This window comes from Vombatus ursinus, unplaced genomic scaffold (assembly GCF_900497805.2).
Source record: "Vombatus ursinus unplaced genomic scaffold, bare-nosed wombat genome assembly UNPS02014810.1, whole genome shotgun sequence".
Lineage (NCBI taxonomy): Eukaryota > Metazoa > Chordata > Mammalia > Diprotodontia > Vombatidae > Vombatus > Vombatus ursinus.
Window position 1 is genome coordinate 48,326,925 of NW_020954588.1, and position 24,696 is coordinate 48,351,620.

Sequence of the window (24,696 nt, forward strand, 5' to 3'; positions counted from 1 at the left end):
AACTGGTTAAGAGAATGCTGAGCCGTACACTGTATGTAAAGAAATGACTTCCATTTTGTTGGAGTCAACTTGAAAGAGCACCTCAAGAGAGACGGCCGAGAGATAGGGGAGGCATGAATTTTTGAATAGCTAACAAAAGCCTTTAAAACCAAAGATAAGTGGGAAACCAGCCTTCATCATGTCCCTTGACTTCTAGCACTTATAACATTAAAGAGTTAAGGCTCTCCTTGTAAACTCCCTTGTTAAGACTATTCCTGCCTCCTTGGCTGCATGGAGGTTCTATCCTACCCCTAGCAAAAGAATCCATTCATTCTTCTGCATTCTAATCTGAATTCTATTTATTTGTATAAATGGGTCTAGTTGCAATTTGCTATTGGAAATAATCTTTTGCATAACCAGCTTTTGGTGGGAAGGGAATAAGCTTGGTAGATGTGAGATACCTTCAACCCTGCCCCTTGAGAGACAGGATTATAGCCCTACATTAAAGATATTTGAAAGTTGCAGATAGACATCATTCTAGTCCAATAACATCTTGGAGACTAGAGAAGACATTTCTCTGCCTCAGCGTCCCTAGCTCCTGCTTGTCCCCCATCCCAGCTTGACTGTTGACAATGCCATTCTAATTCTCCTCCTACTCTTTACCAAAGTGTCCAGACCTCAGATTCTATCTAGTCATGTTAGAGAAGTTATGTAGAAAAGAGGACAATGATTCCACTTTGGGACCTGTTGGGTTGGAGGTGCCGGTAATAACAAAAATCACTACTACACCAATAATCACTGACATCCACACAATGGTTTAAGGTTGGCAGGATCTGTTTATATTTTCTTCTTTGGGCATCCAGGTTGCCATGTGCAGTAGGCAGTTGGGAGCATAGGCTGGGTGCTCAGGGCAGAGACAGGAGCTTCACTGATCATTCTCTGGACCCCCATCTCACCTGGTTTAACTTCTCCCAAGCACTTAGGACATCTGACTTGGTAATATGTCAATGCATGTTTTCTCCCCTTCACTTCAGTTTCTATTGCAGCTATTTGTGCAGAGATTTTCTGTCCAGGCAGTCAGAACCATGTCTTAGTCCAGTTACTAACCCCTACTCCCACCCCCGCCCAGCCCCCCCCCGCCAACAGCCGATACCGTGACTTGCACACACAAGGAACTGGCTCTTGGTGGAATGGAACAGCTGAATTATCACTAGAGATTCTCCTCTAGCCACTTCAGATACTTGTTGAGTTCCCTTTGGCCTGCTTTAAAATTCATACTGAATGCCAGGATTCCATGGAACCCATCTTCCACATGTTCATGGACTACCTGGACCCCTGCAGCCCTAAGGCGGGAGACATACATGAGCCCATCATCTCTTAAGACATCATACTGACAGGTGAGGATATGGGTCAAGGGTAAACCCTGTAACTTAGAATCATCAGCTAAGAGGGGGGATGCCCTGACATCTAGAAATCCAGGGTACTTTTTTGCAAGGTCAGAGTGTCCATGAATTGGACTGGTATAGAGATGTCCTTTTTGAAACCTCTCAGGAAGCAGGGCACGCCAGTTGACAAACTTGAAGAGGTGGCTTGATTCCACAGATGTATGTTGGTTAGCGAGCATGGCTTCCCTTAGCGCCTTGTCCGAGGTGAAATACAGGCTCCACATCATAACCATGTCATATTTTTTCAGGATGGGCATATGGGCATTTTCTCGATATGATGGTAAATCCATATCAAGAGCCTGAAGAGCAGGATAAATTAAAGACTGAATCTTGACTTTGATCTTGACTTCTGGGTCATCTAGGAGCTGAAAAAGAAAGAGACAATACCTTACTTATTTAGAATTCATAGCAGATAGGACTTTAGTGGTCATTACACCCTTATCAATTAAGAGAGAGAGACACTAAGACTAAGGAAGGAAAAGCAACTTGGTCATGATCATAATATTCCGTCTCTTACCACCAAGCCTTGGCATGGATGGTTCCCAACATCCCATAAGGGATGTCTGCGAGACACTCTTCCTCACCTCTACTTCTTGGGAATTTTAGCTTCCTTCAAGATACTGCTAGAGACCCTCCTCCCCAATAACTGTTTTCTCCTTCTTGCAATTCTTTTGAATCAATTTTCATATACTTTGTATTTGCCTATCTGTGCAGCTCTCATTTGTTTCTCTGAGTGTTGAATGTAAGCTCTTTGAGGCCAGAGATTTTTAAAATCTTTGTCTTTGTAGCCCCAGCAAGCCTAGTACAATGCCTTGCAAGAACTCAGTGAATGACTGTTTGATTGATGTGGAATGAAGTGAGTTAACCTATCTGGCAAGGTGGCCCAGCTGGCCCATGAACCATTCACTGCCTCCATGATTGTAAGGCCCTATTTTGGAGCCTATGTCAATTAATTTTATTATATCAAAATATGTTTTCAAAAGAAGATATTTATGAAATCAAAGTTTATTTTAAGACAAACCATATCTAGTTAGAGGCATAAAGAATCTAGGGGACAAAGGGAATAAATTAAATCTGCAGGGCTTTGTTACACCTTTTCCTTTGCTTGGTAGGAAATGCGGCAATCCTCAAGAATTAATTACTGGCTATTTGAATGAATGAATGACAGAATGATACCGAATTTATTAAGCATTTATTTACTATGTGCCAAGCGCTATGGTGCACTGGGGATATAGATACAGAAATAAAGACAGACAGTCCATTCAATCAGTTACCTGGGCAAAAATTGTTTGTGTCAGTTTGTCCAATAAGGTATCATTTCCAAGATATAAAAGGATATGATTCAAATTTACAAGACTAAGAGACATCCTCCAGTAAATAATTGATCGAAGGATATATATATATATATATATATATATATATATATATATATATATATATGTCTATAGACAGGGAATTTCCAAAAGAAGAAAGCCAACATGTAAATAACTATATAAAAATTTGTTCCAAAACACTGATAGAGAAATGTGAATTAAATCAACCTGAGGTTCTACCTTACACCCTTCAGACTGACAAAGTTGACGAAGAAGGAACATGACAAATGTTGACAAGACTGCATGAAAACAGGCCCATTGATATACTGTTGGTGTAGCTGTGGATTTCTCCTGCTATGGTGAAAAGCAATTTGGAACTATTCCCTAAAAATCAGGAGCTCTGTTTGCCCAGAGACACTAATGCTAGGCCTGTATTCTAAGAAGATCAAAGAAAGAGACCTTTAAGTACAAAGTTTTTAAATGAAAAAAATTAAATCTTTTTTAAAAGGCCAATCCTGAGGTCAAGAAGTTTATATTCTAATGGAGTGGATGACACAGATAGACATACTGTGGATGAGGAGGGGTACTTTTTATTTGGAAAGTGGCAGTGACAACAGAGCTAAGATAATAGAGTGGAGTAAGCTCTGCTCCACAAACTTCTCCAAATAGGTCTAGAAAATGCACCAACTTAAATCCTAATGGTGAAAACCAGAAAAAGTCACAATGAGTTTGCAAAGGGAGACAGGAAGAGAGGTCTGCTGACAATGAGGTGGGGTCAGCCCAGGATCATGCTTGGCTCTAAGCACTCCAGTGCCCAGAGAGAGGCTGTGTGCCAGGGCAGAAGGAGGTTCCAGATCCAGAGCAGACCACCCCAAGACCCATACTGGGGCCTTGCAACTAGGACAGATAGGAACTGGCAGCTTTGTCACCCACTCTCCAGTCCTAGGCTGAAGATTGAGGGCAAAGGAAGAAGGTGACCTGCACACAGGCATGGCATCCCCAGGCAGGAAAGCCCTGGGCCACATATGAAGAAAGGAGGAAGTTCGGAAGCCAGCAATAGCAGCAGTTGTGACAGGCAGGAAGGCATGACTCAAACTCCAGGAGCAAAGCAGGGCCTCCCTTCCAAAGTTTAACCCAGTCTGCAGAGGAATCACCAGGGTAGGAATTCCAGATCAAAGGGAAGCATACAATTGTGCTGCTCTAAGACAATGGAGCTTTCCAGCTGACTGAGAGGGTGGAGTCCAGCAGCTGTATCTGCTCATGCTTAGACCCAAACCTGGGTCAGAAAGTTGCAGAGCTCAGAACAGGGGGCAGCAATCAGACTTTGCCCTTGATCAGTCCATTTTGGGAGCACCGAAGGCTTGCAAGCTTCCAACCTGTCACTGAGATCCTACAAAAGCAGAACACTCAATACCCCAAGAAAGCAGCATCAGGAGGCAGCCCAGATGTTCCCTCCAGAAGTACTGTAGAGGGGCAGCTAGGTGGCACAGTGGATCAAGCACCAGCCCTGGATTCAGGTGGACCTGAGTTCAAATTCGGCCTCAGAAACATAACACTTACTAGCTATGTGACCCCGGGCAAGTCACTTAACCCCATTGCCTAGCCAAAACAAAACAAAACAAACAAACAAACAAACAAAACGAACAGAAATGCTGTAGAGCAAAGCCTTGACATCAAGTCCAGAGTCAGGAGATAAGCTGAAAGAATGGGCAAACAAAGAAAGACGCCCCCCCCACCACAAGGAGCTCAGAGCCAATGGTGGCAGGGACACTCGAGACACAAATGGAGAAGAGAAAGACCCTAAAACATCTACAGGCAAAGCCTCAGACAAATTCACAACTAGAATTCCTAGAAGAGATGAAACAAAAGCTTTGGGTTTTTTTTATAATGGAATAAAATGGCTTGAGGAAAATTGGAAAAGAAATGAGAGCTATGAAGAAAATTGGGAAAGAAGTTAACAGCTTGGCACAAGAGATACAAAACCTCACCCAAATAACAAACTCCCCGAAAATTCAAATGGACCAAATAGAAGCCAATGAATTTTGACGCAAAAAAAAAAAGTCAACAGGCAGGGAAAAAATAGAAGAAAACATAAGGCATCTCATAACAAAAACAACTGATGAAAGAGAAAAAAACTAAAGAATCATTAGACTATCTGAATGCCACAACCAAAAACACAGCTAAGACATCATATTTCAAGAAATCTTAAAAAGAAAACTGTCCAGATATTTTAGAACCAGAGGGCAAAGTGGAAACTGAAAGAATCTACAGGTTACCCCAAAATGAAAACTCCCAGCAATATCACAATCAAAATCCAAAGCTTTGAGGTTAAAGAAAAAATACAGCAAACTACCCAAAAGAAAGAATACAAGTGCTGAAGAGTCACAGTCAGGATCACACAAGCTTTAACAACCACCAGTATAAAGGAGCAGAGAATTTGGAATATGTACATTCCCAGAACCTACAAAGCCGAGTATGATGTTACCAGGGGTGGGGGAAATGGATCTTTAATGAGAGTGCTTGTTCTAAGGACCTTTTAAGTGCTCTTGATGAGAGATGCAGAGAAACTTTGAAGTTCAAACACATAAAGAAAAACATAAAAAGGTATACATGAATGAATAATAAAAAAGGACTACATAAGGATAAACTGCTTACATTCACATATGGGGAAATGATACATGTGTTCTCCCCTCCCCTCGATCCCTAGCATTATCAGGGTTAACAGAAGGAGTCCTATTAGATAAAGCCTAGGGATGGTTCTGCTATGTCTTGATCATCTTAAAAAAAAGAATAGAAAGAAGAGGAAAAGGAGGGTGGGATGGGGGAGGGAAAGGAAGGTTAGGGAAAATTATCTCATATAATGGGCAGCTAGATGGTGCAGTGAATAGAGTGCCAGGCCTGGATTCAGGAAGACTCATCTTCCTGAGTTCAAATCTGGCCTCAGACATTCACTATCCATGTGACCCTGGGTAAGTCACTTAACCCTGTGTGCCTCAGTTCCTCATCAGTAAAATGAGCTGGAGAAGGAAATGGCAAACCACTCCAGTATCTTTGCCAAGAAAATGTTCAGTATTGGTGAGCTGTGGTCTGTGGGGTCACAAAGAGTCAGACAGGGTTGCACAACAAGATTTAGAGAGCAATTAGTCCTAAGCAAAATAAAATCTAAGGACGTACAAAAATATTTATAGCTCTTTTAGAGGTAGCAAAATATAAAAATCTAAGAGGATACCCATGAATTGGTAATGGATAAACAAGTTATTTCACATAAATATAATGGAATATTATCATTCTAAACTTACAGGCATAAACATCAACAAAGATTCTGATGATGAATAATGAAACATACTATTTGCCTCCAGATAGAGAGTTGAAGAACTCAGAGTGCAGAATGAGACAATTTTTTGTGGACGTGGCCAATGTGAAAATGTGGTTTGATTTGATGTTTGTAATGGGGGAAGAAAGAAAATAACTTACATCTTTCTTATAAAAGAAAGAAACAGCAGCGGCAAGTGAAATCATAGGGGAGCCACTTGATAGGCCCTTTCCAAAAGTGAAGCTAGAATTTATTTGATGATGTCTCAAGAACCGGAAGGAGTAACAGGGATGACCCAACTCATCTGAGTTGACAAACTCAGTGGGGAAGGACAGTGGCAAGAGATGTTCAAGCTGGAGGCCATCATGCTAATATGCTTCTTTTACAAATGAGGAAGCAAAGGCCTACATTGTTTGGGAGACTTGCCAAGCCACAGAGATTAGGATCTATCAGAGTAGAGAATTTGTCTTGGGGTCTTCTGATTTTACCTTGTTTCCCTAATGGTCTTCAATCACCAGTCTGTTACTACTCAGGACAGTGAGTTTTTAGAACAAATCCAGGTAAAGAATATTTACAATCATAGAATATTATCTAGCCCAGCCTACTCCAGGACAAAAATCCTTCCCAGGACATCTGCATTGAGGGGCCCTCCAGCCTTTGCTGGAAGGCTCTTGAAGGAGCCCATAACACCTTTAGGTAGTTCCAATGAATAAGAAGCTTTTTTAAAGCCTAAATTGGCCTCTGAAGCTTCCACTCTGCTTCTAGCTCTGCCCTGGAGGCCAAAACACTGAGTGTATTCCCTGGCCATGGAACAACCATGGACAGATACTTGAGTAAACTATCATGCTTTGTTTGTGTTCACTAAGTCTCCTCCCAATGTCTTCTTCCAAGTGATTCCCATAGGACAAGGGTGAATGGCCCTTCAATATCCTGGTCGTCTTCCTTGGGGTTCTGTTCTCCTTATCTGTATCCTTGCTATAATACGGTACCCAGAAATGAACACAGTCTTCCAGTTGTCATCTGAGCAGGGAAAGAGTCCGATGAAAGGATCACACCCCCTCTCCTGGATTCTCTGCCTCCTTTAATGTAGCTAAAGTGGAATCTCATTCACTTCTTTGGTTGCCAGAGCACATTGGAAAGTGAAGTGATTCAGCAATCAATTTTCTGGTCCTCTCTTTTCCTCATAGGCTGAATTTGCTTCTGAATGGCTCACCTGTGCCAAGCACATGTTCTCTAGAGAGTGCTAGTGGGGCGCAGCAAAGAGGCCCCTGGACTTGGAGTGAGATGTCCTGAGTTTGAGTGATAAGTGCGCGTGATGTGGGTCTGGAAGACACTTTGGAGATAAGCTCATCATAACTTCAGCAATTTACAGCTCTAAGAGGTTTGAGGTTATTCTACTAATCCCATCTCTGCTTTTCATAGATGGGGAAACCGAAGCTCAGAAAATGAAGTGATTTGTTCAAGGTTAGAGTCGTTGAATGTCAGAAAAATCCAAATTTGAACTCAAGTCCCTTCTCTGTGCTCACCCAACCTACATTCTCCATGGAGGAAGAAGAGGAGATATGACAGTAACAGCTAAGTTAATTATAAGATGATCTGTGCAGTGAAAAACTCTAGGAACCATGGGGATTAGAAAAGGCTTCCTGGAGTTTTTGGAACTGAAACTGAATGAAGAAGGAAGACAAGGAAGCAGACAGCTGAAGATGAGGAGAGAGTATATTCTACACCTTGGGAAGGGCCTGGGGTCACTATGTGGAAATGGGGCTCTCTCAAGGAGTGCAATGAGCCTGATGTGTTTGGGATTGAAGCATAGGCAGTGGGAAGGAGAGGTCAGACCCAGATGACAGAAAGCATTAAAGATCAGATTGAGCTAGTTTGTCCTAAAGGTACTAGGGAACCAATGATGGATTTTGAGCAGAGGAGGGACACTGTCCGATATGGGTCTTCAGAATATAATTTTGTCAACTCTATATAATTTTGTCAGCATGGATTTGAGAGGGGAAGAAACTGAAAGGAGAGTAACCAATTAGGAAGCTGTGACAGTAGCTCAGGTGAGAAGTGATGAGTGCCTAAGTCATTGGGTGGTGGCTACGGGAGTGGAGAAATGAGGACATATGTGAAACATGCTATGGAAGAAGAATTGGCGAGACTTACTAACCGATTAATTGTGAGAGGTCAACATGGACAAAGTGCCAGAGGTGACACAGTTATAGAATGGGACAGTTTCAGAGGAGGAAGATAAGATTTCAACTTTGGACACACTGAAGTGTTGAGAGGACACACAAGTGGAGATTTCCAGCAGGTAGCAGAGAAAAACACCCGGAATTCTAGAGAGAGATTAAGGCTGGACTAAAGATTTCAGTGGTGCATTGGTGTAGTGGTGATACCAGATGAAGGCAGAAAAAAGGAGACGGGGGAGGGGAAGGGAAGAGAGAAGAGGAAAGAAGAGGAGGGGAGGGGAGAGCAAAGTATTGAGGGTCAATCATGATTGTAGGAAGAGATGTCCTAGAAACCAGCTCAAACCCAAGAATTGTTCAATTTTAATGAGCATTTGCACCTCAGAAATTTGCAAACACTACAAATCAAGGTGTGATTTACTGTTTTGTTGATCGTCTAGATTTAAGAAAGTCCAGATGGATGTTAATAATGCAGATTATACTTAGAGGAACGCTGCCTGTATTTTCAATGTTCTAGTTATTAAACATTTACCAGCACAACCCTGATTAGAAGGTAGCAAAATGGATGAAGAATTAACAAAGCAGACTAAGGTGTGGTCAAAAAGTCAGGAGAATCAAAGTGCAATTATAACCAAAGGGCAATGTTTGCAATTTGATTAGTACATGCTCCAATCTACAGGCCTAAGACTTGGCTATGCAAACCTGTTTGGAAAATCTCAATAAACTTATAACAGGCTGGTGAAAGTTATCTCCTCCCCTCAACAGGAAAACATTAGCCTCTTTCAGAAAGACAATGATATCTTTATTCAAGTACATTGAGAAAATAAGCTTGGCAGCACCAAGAAGGATGGATTGGAGAGAGGAAGGCTGGAGGCTGAGATATGAGAAGGGAAGGGATAGCAATAGTCCAAATGGAAGTCAATGAAGGACTGGCCTAGAGTGGTGGTAGGGAATTAAGGGAGGAGGAGCTGGGTGGGAGAGATGAGGAGGCAGAATCAGCAAAACTGGGCAACTGCTTGGATGGGGATGAAGGAGAAAAGAGAGCCAAGCCTGATCTGGAAGTTTCTAAGCTGATGGGCATCCAGGGATGGCGGAAGCCCGGGCAGACTTGAAGAAAAGAGGACAATGATTCCACTTTGGGACCTGTTGGGTTGGAGGTGCCGGTAATAACAAAAATCACTACTATACCAACAATCGCTGACATCCACACAATGGTTTAAGGTTGGCAGGATCTGTTTATATTTTCTTCTTTGGGCATCCAGGTTGCCATGTGCAGTAGGCAGTTGGGAGCATAGGCTGGGTGCTCAGGGCAGAGACAGGAGCTTCACTGATCATTCTCTGGACCCCCATCTCACCTGGTTTAACTTCTCCCAAGCACTTAGGACATTTGACTTGGTAATATGTCAATGCATGTTGGCACGAGGAGCAACTCTGAATGACTTAGCTAGTCGCAAAAATACAACAATTCAAGAAAATCCCAAAGGATTCATGATGAAAAATGCTATCCACCTCTAGAGAAAGAACTGACTGAATGTGGATCAAAGTATACTATTTTTCTCTTCCTTACTTCCTTCTTTCCTTCCTTCCTTCCTTCCTTCCTTCCTTCCTTCCTTCCTTCCTTCCTTTCTTTCTTTCTTTCTTTCTTTCTTTCTTTCTTTCTTTCTTTCTTTCTTCCTTCCTTCTTTCCTTCCTTTCTTTCTTTCTTCTTTCCTTCCTTCTCAAGTTTTCATACACAAAATGATTAATATGGAAATATGTTTTATATGACTGCACATGCATAGTTTATATCAGGTTGCACACCATCTCAGGGAGTGGGAAAGGGAGGAAGGGAGGAACAGAATCTGGAACCTAAAATATTTTTTAATTAATGTTAAAATTATTTTTACATGTAATTGGGAGGAAAATATTATTTGAGAGAAAGAAAGAAAAGAAAGGCTAGTTAGGCATGCCTTTTTTTCCCTTACTATATTGATCCTGTATCAATCACTACTTTCTTTATTAAATGTTTATAAACCCTGCATTTTATAATCTCTTCCAGAATATCTCTGGGGGTTGATGTCAAGCTATTGGGCCTTTAGTTTTTGGAGCTCACTATTTCCTACTTTTCTGCCTTTGAAAAATTGGGATATTCATTGGCACCTCGCCCCCTTCTCCCTCTGTCTAACAGTTCTGTCATTCACTAGAGTTCCTCAGAGATCACTGAGAACTGTTCAACAATCACATCCTAAGTGCTTTCTGCACTGTATGAGGAAATTGGCAAAGAAATTTGAAATGACTGTTTGATTTGTTGTTTGTTCATTTCAGAAAAAGAATACTACTCATAACACCAACAGAAGAAACTTGGGCTCATTGAAAGTAGCTAGATACTTTTTGACTATTTTTCCAGTTCTGTCTTGAGGTTCACTTCTTTTTTTTTTTTAACTTTAAATTTATTAGTTTTTAACATTTAATTTTAAAAAGTTTTTGAGTTCTGAATTCTCTTCCTCTCTCCCACTTTTCCCCTACCCATTGAGAGGCAAGAAATGTGATATCAATTATATACGTGAAATCATGCAAAACATATTTCCATATTAGCCATATTGGGAAAAAAAGCAAGGTAAATAAGGAAAGTGAAAAAAGTATGCTTCAATTTGCATTCAGACATTTCTTTCTTCGAAGGTACATAGCATTTTTCATCATAAGTCATTCAGAATTGTCTTGGACCATTGCATTGATCAGAATAGCTAAGTCATTAACAGCTTGTTGTCATTACAATATTGCTGTCACTCTATACAATGATCCCCTGGTTCTGTTCACTTACTTTGCATCAGTTCATATAACTCTTTCCAGGTTTTTCTGGAATCACCCTCCTTGTTATTTCTATTTTTTTTTGTAAATAGTATTTTATTTTTCCAATTACATATAAAGATAATTTTCAACATTCATTTGTAATAAGATTTTTGGTTTCAAATTTTTTCTCCCTCCTGCTCTCCCATTCCCCCCTCCCCAAGATGGCAAAGAATCTGATATAGGTTATATATGTTCAATCATATAAACATATTTCCACATTAGTCATGTTGTGAAAGAAGAAACCAAATAAAAGGAAAAAACCACAAAAAAGTTAAAATAGCATATTCCAATCTGTATTTAGACTCCATAGTTCTTTCTCTGGATGTAGATAGCATTTTGCATCATGAGACTTTTGGAATCATCTTGGATCATTGTACTACTAAGAAGAGCTAAGTCAATCATAGTTGATCATTGCACAATGTTGCTGTTACTGTGTATAATTTTCTCCTGGTTCTGCTCACTTCACTCAGCATCAGTTCATATAAGTCTTTCCAGGTTTCTTTTGAAATCTACCTGCTCATCATTTCTTATAGCACAATAGTATTTGATAACATTAATATACCACAACTTGTTCAGCCATTCCCCAATTGATGGGTATCCCCTCAATTTCCAGTTCTTTACCACCACAAAAAGAACTGCTATAAATATTTTTGTACATGCAGGTCCTTCTCTCTTTTTTATGATCTCTTTGGGATACAGACCTAATGGTAGTATTGCTGGATCAAAGGGTATGCACAGTTTTATAGCCCTTTGGGCATAGTTCCAAATTGCTCTCCAGAATGGTTGGATCAGTTCACAACTCCACCAACAATGCATTAGTGTCTCAATTTTCTCACATGTTCTCCAACATTCATAATTTTCCTTTTCTGTCATATTAGCCAACCTGATAGATGTGAAGTGGTATCTAAGAGTTGTTTTAATTTGCATTTTTCTAATCAATAGTGATTTAGAGCATTTTTTCACAAAACTACAGATAACTTTAATTTCTTCATCTGAAAACTGCCTATTCATATCTTTTGACCATTTATCAGGTGGGGAATGACTTGTATTTTTATAAATTTGACTCAGTTCTTTATATATTTGAGAAATGAGGCCTTTATCAAAAACACTGACTGTAAAAATTGTTTCCCATATTTCTGCTTTCCTTCTAATCTTGGTTGCATTGGTTTGTTTGTGCAAAACTTCTTGAATTTAATATAATCAAAATTATTCATTTTGTATTTTATAATGCTTTCTATCTCTTGTTTGGTCATAAATTCTTCCCTTCTCCATAGATCTTACAGGTAAATTATCCCTTGCTTTCCTAATTTGCTTATGATATCACCCATTATATCTAAATTGTGGTCCCATGTTCACCTTATCTTGGTATATAGTGTGAAATGTTGTTCCATACCTAGTTTCTGCCATACTACTTTTCAGTTTTCCCAACAGTTTGTGTCAAATAGTGAGTTCTTATTCCAGAAGCTGAAGTCTTTGGGTTTGTCAAATAGTAGATTACTTTGATCATTTACTACTGTGCCTTGTGTACCTAATCTATTCCACTGATCCACCACTCTATTTCTTAGCCAGTATCAAATACTTTTGATGATTGCTGCTTTAAAATATAGTTTTAGATCTGGTACAGATAGGACACCTTCCTTGCATTTTTTTCATTAATTCCCTTGATATTCTTGACCTTTTGTTCTTCCAGATGAATTTCATTATTATTTTTTCTGGATCTATAAAATAATTTCTGGTAGTTTGATTGTATGGCATTCAATAGGTAAATTAATTTAGGTAGAATTGTCATTTTTATTATATTATCTCAACCTCCCCATGGGCAATTGATATTTTCCAATTATTTACATCTAACTTTATTTGTGTAAAAAGTGTTTTGTAATTGTGTTCCTATAGTTCCTGGGTTTGTCTTGGCAGGGAGACTCCCAAATATTTTATATTGTCTACAGTTATTTTTAAATTGGAATTTCTCTATTTCTTGCTGCTGGGCTTTGTTAATAATATATAGAAATGCCAACGATTGTATATGGGTTTATTTTATAACTTGTCACTTTGCTAAGGTTGTTTATTATTTCAAGTGGTTTTTTACTTGATTCTCTAAGTATATCATCACATCATCTGCAAAGAGTGATAGCTTTGTTTCTTCTTTGCCTATTCTAATACCTTCAACTTCTTTTTCTTCTCTTATTGCTAAAGCTAACATTTCTAGTACCACATTGAACAACAGTGATGATAATGGACATCCCCATTACATATAGTGCTTGCCGAAGATTTTAGGTAGATGCTACTTATTATTTTAAGGAAGATTCCATTTATTCCTATGCTCTCTAGTGTTTTTAATAGGAATGGGTGTTGTATTTTGTCAAAAGTTTTTTTCCGCATCTATTGAGATAATCATGTGGTTTCTGTTAGTTTTGTTGTTCATATGATCAATTATGCTGATAGTTTTCCTAATATTGAACCAGCTCTGCATTCCTGGTGTAAATCCTACCTGGTCATACAACATCAGCAAGCATTATCTGTAGTGGTGATAAGCTAGAAGCTTTCCCATTAAGACCAGGGGTGAAACAAGGATGCCCATTATCACCACTATTATTCAATATTGTACTAGAAATGTTAACTTGAGTAATAAGAGAAGAAAAAGAAATTGAAGAAATTAGACTAGGCAAAAACTATCACTCTCTGCAGATGATATGATGGTATACTTAGAGAATTCTAGAGAATCCACTTAAAAACTACTTGAAATAATTAACAACTTTAGGAAAGTTGCAGGATATAAAATAAACCCACATAAATCATCAGCACTTCTGATTTATATAGTATTAGAATTAATTGTTCTTTAAATGCTTGGTAGAACTCACTTGTAAATCCATCTGGCCCTGAAGATTTTTTCTTAGACTTGTTCAATTTCTTTCTCTAAAATGGTGTTATTTGAATATTTTATTTCTTCTTGTGTTAATCTGGGCAATTGTAATTTTTGTAAATATTCATCCAGTTCACTTAGATTGTCAGATTTATTGGCATACAGTTGGGCAAAATAGCTCCTAATTATTGTTTTAACTTCTTCTTCATTGGTGGTGAATTTGCCCTTTTCATTTTTGATACTGGTGATGTAGTTTTCTTCTTTCTTTTTAAAAATCAAATGAACTAAGGGTTTATCTATTTTATTATTTTTTCATAAAACCAGCTTCTAGTTTCATTTATTAGTTCAATAGCTTTCTTACTTTCAATTTTATTAATCTGTCCTTTGATTTTGAGAATTTGTAATTTGATATTTAATTGGCAATTTTTAATTTGTTCTTCTTCTAGCTTTTTTAATTGCATGCCCAATTCAATGATCTGTTCTTTCTCTATTTTATTCATATAAGCATTTAGAAATATAAAATTTCCTATAAGTACTGCTTTGGTTTCATTCCATAAATTTTTGTATGTTGTCTTATTATTGCTATTCTCTTTGATAAAATTATTTATTGTTTCTATGATTTGTTGTTTGATCCATTCATTCTTTAGGATTATGTTGTTTAGTTTCCAACTAATTTTTAATCTATCTTTCCATTGTCCTTTTTTACATGTAATTTTTATTGCATTATGATCTGAAAATGATGCATTTAATATTTCCATCTTTCTGAATTTGATTGTGAGGTTTTTATCCTTCAATACATGGTTAATTTACGTGTAGGTGACATGTACCACTGACAAAAAGGTATATTCTTTTCTATCTCCATTCAGTTTTCTCCAGAGGTCTATCATATCTAACATTTCTAAAATTCTATTTACCTCCTTAAGTTCTTTCTTGTTTATTTTGTGGTTAGATTTATCTAGTTCTGAGAGGGGGGGGTTGAGGTCCCCCATTAGTATAGTTTTGCTGTCTATTTCTTCTTGTAACTCCCTTAGCTTCTCCTCTAAGAATTTGGATGCTATACATCTTGGTGCATATATGTTTAGTATTGATTCATTGTCTATGGTACCTTTTAGCAAGATGTAGTTTCCTTCTGACCATCACCTCCCTCAATCTGCCCTCCCTTCTATCAGCCCCCCTGCCTTTTTCTTTTTCCTTTCTCCTCCTACTTCCCTCTACCCAACTGAGTGTGTATGTTACTCCCTCTTGGAGCCAAATCTGATGAGATAAGGTTCAAACAATGCTCACCCCCTACCTTCTTTCTCTCTACTGTAGTAGGTCTTTTATGCCTCTTCATGTGATATAATTTATTCCATTCTGCTTTCCCCTTTCCTCTTCTCCCAGTGCAATCCTTTTTTTACCTTTTAATTTGTTAATATCACCACATCAAAGTCAATTTATACTCACACCCTCTGTCTATGTATACTCCTTCTAACTGCCCTAATAGAGATACCTTTCTTAAGAGTTATAGGTATCATCTTCCCATATAGGGATGTCAAAAATTTAACTTTATTGAATACCATGTTGTTGTTGCTTTTTTCTTTCTTGCTTTTATCCTTTTTATCCTTCTCCTGAGTCTTGTATTTGAAGATTAAATTTTCTGTTCAGCTATGGTCTTTTCATCAGGAAAGTTTGAAATTCACCTATTTCATTGAATGTCCCATCTTTTCCCTTGAAAATTTATGCTCAATTTTGCTGGGTAGTTGATTCTTGACTGTAATCCAAGCTCCTTTGCCTTCTTGAATATCATATTCCAAGCCCTCCAATCCTTCAATGTAGAATCTGCTAAGTCCTGTGTAACCCTGACTGTGGCTCCACAATATTTGAATTGTTTCTTTCTGACTGTTTGCAGTATTTTCTCTTTGGCCTAATAATTCTGAAATTTGGCTACAATATTCCCTGGAGTTTTCATTTGCAGATTTCTTTCAGGAGGTGATTGGTGGATTCTTTCAATGATTATTTTATCTTCTGATTCTACAATATCAAGGCAGTTTTCCTTGATACTTTCTTGAAAGATGCTCTCCACAAGCTTTTTCTTTTTTTGATCATGGCTTCCAGACAATCCAATAATTCTTAAATTATCAATCCTGGATCTATTTTCCAGGTCAGTTTTTTTTGCAATGAGGTATTTTATATTTTCTTCTATTTTTTTCATTCATTTGATTTTGTTTGACTGATTCTTGATGTCTCATAGAGTCATTAGCTTTCACTTTCCCAATTCTACTTTTTAAGCAATTATTTTCTTCAGTGACCTTTTGTACCTCCTTTTGCATTTGGCCAATTCTGCTTTCAAAGGAGTTGGTTTTTTTCAGTGGATTTCTTTTTACATTTGGTAAATTCCAATTTTTAAGGAATTGTTTTCTTCAGTCAATTTTTGTGCTTCCTTTTCCAAGCTGTTGGTTCTTTTTTCATAATTGTCTTGCATAACTCTCATTTCTTTTCCCAGTTATTCTTCTACCTCTCTTACTTGATTTTAAAATCTTTTTTGAGCTCTTCCAAGAGGACTTTTGGGGCTTGGGACCAATTCATCTTCCTCTTTGAGGCTTTGTATGTAGGCATTTTGACATTGCTGTCCTCTTCTGAGTTTGTGTTTTGATCTTCCCTCTGCCATCATAGCTTTCTATGGTCTAGGCTCTTATTTGTTTTTTGCCCATTTAAAAAAAAATGAGCTCTGCTCCTGGGGCACAAGGGGCACTGTCTCAAGCTCCTTGCACTGGGGACCAGGGGCCTGGTCACTGGTTATCTGCGCCAGGACCTCTGGAGCTGGTGGCTTGCCCACTGCACTAGGGTGACCTGGCCTACCTGTAATGCCCTAGATTCTGGGGCTGGCAGTTTACCTGCTGCACTGGGGCTGGAGGCTTCATAGCTGGTCTGCTGTGCCACTGGCCTGCTGAGCCAGAACAGCTAGGCCTCAGGTGCTGATCTGTGCTGTGGCTAAGAGCCTCCTACTGGCTTGCCCAGGCACTGCCTATACTGGGTTGTGCTCCCCTTTTACCCAAGTTAGACAGACCTTTCCTGAAGCACTTCTAAGTTACCTTGGGCTGGAAAATTGTTTCATTCCATCATTTTTGTGGATTCTGTCACTCCGAAATTCTTTTAGAGGCTTAATTTAACATTGTTTCTGATGGAAACTGAGGAGGACCCAAGCAACTTCCTAGCTTCTCTCCACCATTTTGTCTCAGCCTCTCAATTCTCTCAATGATATTTCTTCTTTCCTTTTTTGTCCTAATATTATTCTCCTTTATAAGTAAATCAGAAGCAACATAAAAGTGGTTGATTATCTTCTTGTCACACAGGGCTGTAGGGAAATGTCCATCTCTGATTTGTCTCTGTCTCTCTGTTTCTACATCTCCATCTGTCTATCCCTCTTTGTGTGTGGGTCTCCTCCCAGTAATCAGTTTAAGGAGGTCACCTCAAGGACAATGTACTGGGCCAGCACAGACTCCTTGTGACAAGAATAACTAACACAGGTTTCGCATCCAAGGCAAAGTAGGGCTGTCATAGAAAGAGATTATCTAAACTGAGTTCACATAAGAATTTAACAAGCATTATTACTGAGGGATGCAAAGAACCCTGATATAGGAAAAAGTGTGGATTACATACATAGAATCCAATAAGAAAGTGGAAGGAGGGAATCTCCATTCCTGAACATCTAGGGAACCAGTTCCTTGCGGACATTCAAGGGTGTGCTAAGCTCATAAAATATTTCTTTACATTTCAATATTCCAAGCTTGACTCCATCTTTTGAAATTAATCCATAAATTCATAAATATAAAGCTAGAAAATAGATCAGATAGATGAGGAAACTGAGGCCCAGAATGTTAAAGTGATTCACGAAGGTCACACAGGTAGTACACATCAGAGTTGAGTTTGATCCAAGGTCCCATGACTCCATGGAGTGGAATCACCCACCACCACAATGTCTCCTGTGCTTGGATCAATGATGGTTTTCCCCTCAATGCAGCCTCTGGATCCTCATTTTTCCATGAAGCAGAAGTACTACTTCTTTCTTAGAATACCCATTGCTTAAGGTTTCTTTGTGTTTACATTTTTCTCTGTCATGTCTGTTTTCCAACCACCTGACCTTGATTATGGCTCCCTCCCACCTCCTTAGAATATTTTTCTTTCTCAGTTCCTTCTTGCATATTCCACTTTCTCATCATATGTGGGAACTCATCATTTTTAGTAAGGTATGGAACAAAATTTCTGTGGCTTTTCAACTTCTTAAACAGGAAAATCAGCTTTCATTTGACCACACTCATAGTGAGAACCTCTAGCAGAAAGACAAATATAACACAATCTCGGGAAGTCAGTGAACTGGTTCCATTGGGTTTCATACCTTTGGGGATGGAAGGGTTAGTGTTTGGGGTTTCAAAGATCATGAGGAATTCTTTTTATCATCCAGTTGGTTGTGCCACTGAACTAAAAGCTCATTCCTATTATGATGCATGGGCAGAGCATTCTAAAACCGCTGACCTCCATGGTATTGCCATATCATTTTAGAAAGAAAAGAAGTCAATCTAACAGGAGGAAGGGATACATTAAAAAAAAATAGATTCATTCTCCCTGATTATTCCTATAACATTCTTAGGGTGAAATAATTTTTAAAAATTTATGATACAAACATGACATTGAAAAGGACATTAAATAAAAAAACCATAGAAATATTGATCTAATACCTTCTGAGTGGCGGCTGCAGCTAAATTCCCACCAGCACTGTCTCCAGCAATACAGATACGAGCAGGGTCCACACCATACTCTTCAAGGACTTTCTTCCTCAAGAACCACCTTAAGGCATCATATACATCTTCAAATTGAGTTGGAAAGTGATACTGGGGGGATAATCTGTAGCTTTTTAGAGAAAAACAAAATATTTATTGAATAATATGAGTTCTAGATAAATACTAAAGGCATATGCTATATGGGATTTCTTTTTTTTTTTACTTAAAAGCAAAATTATGTATATGTGGGTTTTTAAATAGTTTTTTGAATCATTTGTATAAAGAAAAAACTTTGCTTCCATATTGCATATTGAAATATGGTCTTTAAAAGCTGAGTTTTTGCAATCTTTACCCATACACCTCAGATCATGAAACATGCAGGATCACGAATGATGATTATTTAACAAGTGGGAAGGTGATGGTGCATTTAGCTTTGAAATGGGTCAGATAGGACATGGCCCTTCCATGGTTTGCTCTCACACTTTTGGTGGTTGTCCTTTTCATTGACCTATCTGTTTGCCCCCTTGACTTTATCTCTTCTCCCCCTCCCTCCACCCATTGTGCTAGTACCACAGTGAGTAGATGGCTAATGTTTCATATAATATTTGACGATAAATTAATTGAGGGATGATGGTTATTTATGTATTAAGTCCAAACAATTACACCCTGCCATAGCCTTATCCAAGATTTCTGAAAGGCAATGAATCTATGGGATGAAGAGTCAGAAGATCTGGGTTCAAGCACTGTCTCTAACCCATACTGGCTGTGACCTTGGGCTACTTTTGTAAAGAGAGTTTCCTGACTGAAATTACAAGCCCGGGGGGAAAAACTGATTTGTTCTTTTTAAAATTTTTATAAAAACTCTAAATAAACCATCTTTTCATCATATAAAGTTTCTCATACAAATAATGTTCAGTTTTTGTTTGTTTTACCATTGAACATATTATGGAAAACAAATAAATTTGATTATGCACCTACAGACATGAAACAATTGGAATACTTTGCAAGGACCTGTCCAATAAAAAAAAAAAGTTGATTTAATTTTTAAAAGCTTACCTTTATCATTTTGGGCTAATTTAATTTGCTTTAGTCATCATGAGAGCTACTTGAAACTTTTCAGTTATATAATCATTTTATTCATAGGTCTCAGAGTCATTCCAAATCTAAGCTGATTTCAGGTTGCCATTTCCTCACACAGCAATCAGTTCCTGGATTGTGGATAGAACATAACTGGAAGAGGCCTTAGAAATGCCATCTAGCCCAATTTTCTCATTTTATAGTTGAGGAAGTGGAACCCCAAATAATAGAAGGGATTTGCCAATCTCTACCTCAAGGACTCATTGAAATCATCTACTAAATATTGAGAAGTCTCTTTCCACCTCATAGGTCTGTCAAGTCATGGTGGATAAACAGGTTTTGGCTAATTCAGGGAATTTATCTGCTCCTTACACATACTCTTCCACCTTCCCTATCCCCTCTTCCTTGATTGACAGCAGAAAGTCTCATTCTTAGTCCTCCTACACTCTAAGCCACCAGTTGTTGAGTTAAATTGAATTAGATTGGATTCAAGCCACCACTTGGTGGCTCTCGGCCCTTTACCCTGACCTTTCTCAAGCTGGTGGATCTTTTCCCTGCTGGAACATCTGATAAGTGATATGACCCTATCTGGCAGTCTAGTCCTTATCTGTGGCCATTAAGTGGCTTACCCAAGATAGGTGACTTCCTGACTCCAACCCCCCCCCCCAAGATCCCCAATCCACACACCACACTGCCTTGGAAGCAACTGAGAGGTGTTAAAAACAAAACATAGCCGTGGAAGGTGATGTACCCTTTGCCTTAACAGATCTGGCCCCAAACTTAAATCATTCTTACTTAGTTGATACGACCACAGCATCAAGTTTGTTGACCACCCGTCTTGCTAAATTATCATAGGGCATCCAACCTAAAATACAAGACATCACATCAAGTCAATTAGAACTGACAAGGAAAAAGGTGCCTGCTTCTCTCACAAAAATCCTATAGTTATTTCCTGATATTCATAGATCACTCTAGAGGGAATTGCATGGGCTATCAGTATTGATCTGTCTAGAGAGAAAAATGAAATACGTCAGTCAAATGGAACACACTCTCCCTACACATGTACACGTTTCCACAATACACAAGGCACAAGGTTGTCTGAAATTTTAAAGATACAAGGTTGATAAAGGAGAATTATTGAACTTGGAACCGGGTTGCAAAGTGCTAAAGGAGGGGTAAAATACAAGTGAAAATGGTCAGTCCCCTGTGAACCAGGAGAAGAAGAGATGGAGTACGCTATTTTCTCTTCACAGACAAAATAATGTTCCTTTGCTTCACAGGCCACCCTATGACGTGAAACCTCAGTGGAGCAGAACTGATGGGATTTTGGTTCAAGAAGAGGCCAGACTAATGTTTATCTCTCTCTCAGAGGTACCTGGGCATTTGATACAGGCTTCAAATCAATCTTTCCCTTCTAAGAAGCTTTAAAGATTTCTGAATAAACTTTCCCAAAAGTTAACATCATTCTGTTTCTGATTTTGAAGGCAATGATATATGCCTCTGAGACTTCTACAGTTATGATAGGAAATGACTTTGGAGGAAATAAAATCCCAGAATTCAAGTTGGATGGGACCCCAGCAGCCATCTAGGCCAACCCATCCCCGAATAGAACCCTAGCATAACATAGCCAACAAGTGGTCCTCCGGTCTCTGATCAAAGACCTTCGAAAGGGGGAAGCCAGCACCTCTCCAGGCAGCCCTTTCCATTTTCGGACTACTCTGGTTGGTAAGAAATTTATTCCTGACAACAGACCCACACTTTTCTCTTTGGGTTTTGACTCACTGCTCCTACTTCTTCCCCTTGGGGCTGAAAGGAACAAGACTAATACAGCCTCTAGGGGAGAGCTCTTCAAATATCCGACGTTAGCTGTCACATACCCCTCTGAAGGAAGAGGTAGGTTTTCCTGACTCAGGACCAACACTCTCACCACCGCACTACTTATCAACAAAGTTATTGTACCACCTGTTGGATATTCTCAAATACTAAAGAAGATGTCACCTCCTTGCTATCCCCTTCAAGGGATATCTCCTTCAACAATGCTATTTGCCACCCATCCAAGAGAGCTCATCCTGGAAAATGCTTCCCTATGTCCTTCCATAAATTCATCACCAGGGATCAGCCAATGTGCCAGAGGCATCTTGAGGGCAGCATGGAACACATGGGCCCTCCATTATGCTTTGTCCTTGCCATGGCACCAGCCCATCCTTTCTCATTCCACATTTTTCTTTGATGACATGCTTTATTCTAGGTACTCTTCATAATCCCTATCTTGTTACTTATTATAGCCAGCTCCTACCCACTATGTACCTGAGGGATATTCATTTTGTATTCTTCAGAGAAGGTAACTTCCATGACTCATACAACCCATGAAATAAAATTACTGAAGACACAATGGTCTGCACTCAAGGAGTTTATATTCAACATGAAACAAGCCATTCCTGTGCTTTGTTTTTTGAAAATTAGATATGTGGGTGCTTTAAAAATAAAATGAGATGTTATAAAAATACAATGGGATAGAATAAAGATAGAATGCAGACCTTACTAGAGGTAGGACTGCCTAATAGTGCAGAGAATTAACCTCAGAGTCAGGAAGAACTGAGTTCAAATCCTCTCTCTGACACATACTGTGTGACCCTGGGTAAGCTATTTAACCCCTCAGTATCCCCAGGAAATTTTAAGACTTTAAATTCACGAAACAGAGCAGGTACCAGTCTCTGTTGGGAGAGAAGGTTTCATTACCAGGGCTTCCCATACCAACACAATCATAGGTCCACTGACTCAAATGGGGGAAGCCTATTGACTTTCAAATTATAAGCTCCCTATTCTTTTTGTCTTTTTTTCTCCCTATTATTTTTGCAAGTGGTATGATCACTCATATTTCTATAGTGCTTTACAGTCTATACACCTTGTTTTAGTCCTATAAGCTGTGTGAGGTAAGCAAAGCAGGCATTATTTTCTCTGTGTTACAGATAGAAAGCTTAGGCTTGGAAACATTAAGCAGGTGGCTTGTAATAATATAGCTTCTGCAAGTATAGGCCTTCACCTTGGGATCTTAGACTCAGAGTTTGGAGGAGTCTTACAGGTCTTTGAGTCCAATCCTCCCATTGTACAGTGAGAAAAGGGAGGCCCAGAAAAACAAAGATTTATGAGGGAATTGTATAGCATTGTTCAAATACCAGAACAGCTATTGTTATGAGAGGGCAAAGCCAAAAGCAATGGGTAAAAGTCTCAAAGAAGCCAAATTAGGCACAATGTCAGGAAAAAGCCATCCTCTTAATGAGAGTTAGCCCAGGAGAATGGCCTGCCCTGGAGGGGCGGGTTCTCCCTCCAAGGAGGTCTCTAAGCAGAGGCTGGACAACCACAGGTCAGAAATGCCTATGTGGGGATTACTTTCATGTAGAGGTTGGCCCAGATGGCCACTAGGGCCCTTAAAACTCTCCAATTCTGTGGATCCTTGGGGAGAATCAGCAGAGGGGCCAGGTCTGAAAGGACCCCTCATGCTAAGGCCACAAAACTAGGGATGATTCTCTGGGTGATCCCAGGAGGTTTCAGGGGGCTCTGCTGCAAGATCTACACAGTTTGTTGCTCTCTTTCCTTCTGGTAAAGCTTCTTTTTAACTTGCAGTCAGAATCCTTGCTAATGCAAGTTGGTGCCTGATAGGTGGGCTGCAACATGGGCCAGGTTTGTGGATGTGGACTTCGATGGAGACTGATGGGATGCACTGGAAACACAGCTGGGCTGCTTTGTGATGTCAGGCTTAGAGGGTTCTTCAGGCTGAGACCTCTGACTCTAAAACTGTACATCTGTAGAGAATAGAGAAAGAACAGCAGAAGGTACACATGCTGTTGGTGTGTCCTTAGAACGTACACACACTGTTGGCATGTCCTTGGAATGTACACACACCTTTGGTATGTCCTTAGAATGTATGCATGCTGTTGGTGTGTCCTTAGAATGTACACACGCTGTTGGTGTGTACTTAGAATGTACATACAGTGTTGGTTTTTTGTTCTTTTTTAAAATCACATTTAAATGTTTACTTTTTTACGATTATGTGTAAAAAGTTTTTAATTCTTTTTTTCAAATTTTGAGTTCCAAATTCTCTTCCTCCCCATCCCATTGAGAAGGCAAGCAATTTGATTTAGGTTATACATGTGTAGTCATGCAAAAAAACATTTCCATGTAAGTCATTCTGTGAAAAAAAATACAGACCAAAAAAAAGAAAAAAAGAAAAAGAAAGAAAGAAAAAGCATCTTTGATCTGCATTCAGGCTCTACCACTTCTTTCTTTCTACCACCTTTCTCTGGAGATTGACAGCACTTTTCATCATAAGTCCTACAGAACTGTCTTGGATCACTATATTGCTAAAAATAGTTAAGTTATTCATAGTAGAGCCTCATCCATTATTGCTGTTACTGTGTACAATGTTCTCCTGGTTCTGCTCACCTCACTTTGCATCAGTTCATGTAAATCATTCCAGGTTTTTCTGAGAGTATCCTGCTCATCATTCCTTAAAGCACAAAAGTATTCCATCACAAGCATATACAACAACTTGTTCAGCCATTCCCCAGCTGATGGGCATCAATTTCCAATTCTTTGCCACCACTGAAAGAGCTGCTATAAATATTCTTGTACACATAGATCCTTTTCCTTCTTGCTTTTTATCTCTTTGAGAGATAGACCTAGTAGTGGTAGCCCCTTGGGCATGGTTCCAAATTGCTTTCCAGAATGGTGGAATCAGAATACAACTTCACCAATAGTACATTAGTGTTTTAATTTTCTCACATCTCCTCCAACATTTGTCATCTTTCTTTTCTATCATATTAGTTCATCTGACAGATGTGAGGTAGTAGCTCAGAGATGTTTTAATTTTCATTTCACTCATCAATAGTGATTTAGAGCATTTTATATGATTACTTTGATTACTTTGTCTGAAAACTGCCTGTTCA

The 24,696-nt window shown here is 39.0% G+C and overlaps 1 protein-coding gene across 1 annotated transcript in view; it reads right to left on the reverse strand.

Moving 5' to 3' along the window:
- Window positions 1-795: 795 nt before the first annotated feature.
- LOC114053126 (arylacetamide deacetylase-like) overlaps window positions 796-24,696 on the reverse strand; it is a 36,560-nt gene continuing 12,659 nt past the window's right edge. Inside the window, exons 3-5 of the mRNA XM_027876030.1 lie at window positions 20,546-20,615; window positions 18,632-18,803; window positions 796-1,789 (exon numbers count right to left, since the gene is read on the reverse strand). Coding sequence (XP_027731831.1) covers window positions 1,190-1,789; window positions 18,632-18,803; window positions 20,546-20,615 — 842 coding nt within the window. The 3' untranslated portion in view covers window positions 796-1,189. The remainder of the gene's footprint in view (window positions 1,790-18,631; window positions 18,804-20,545; window positions 20,616-24,696) is intronic.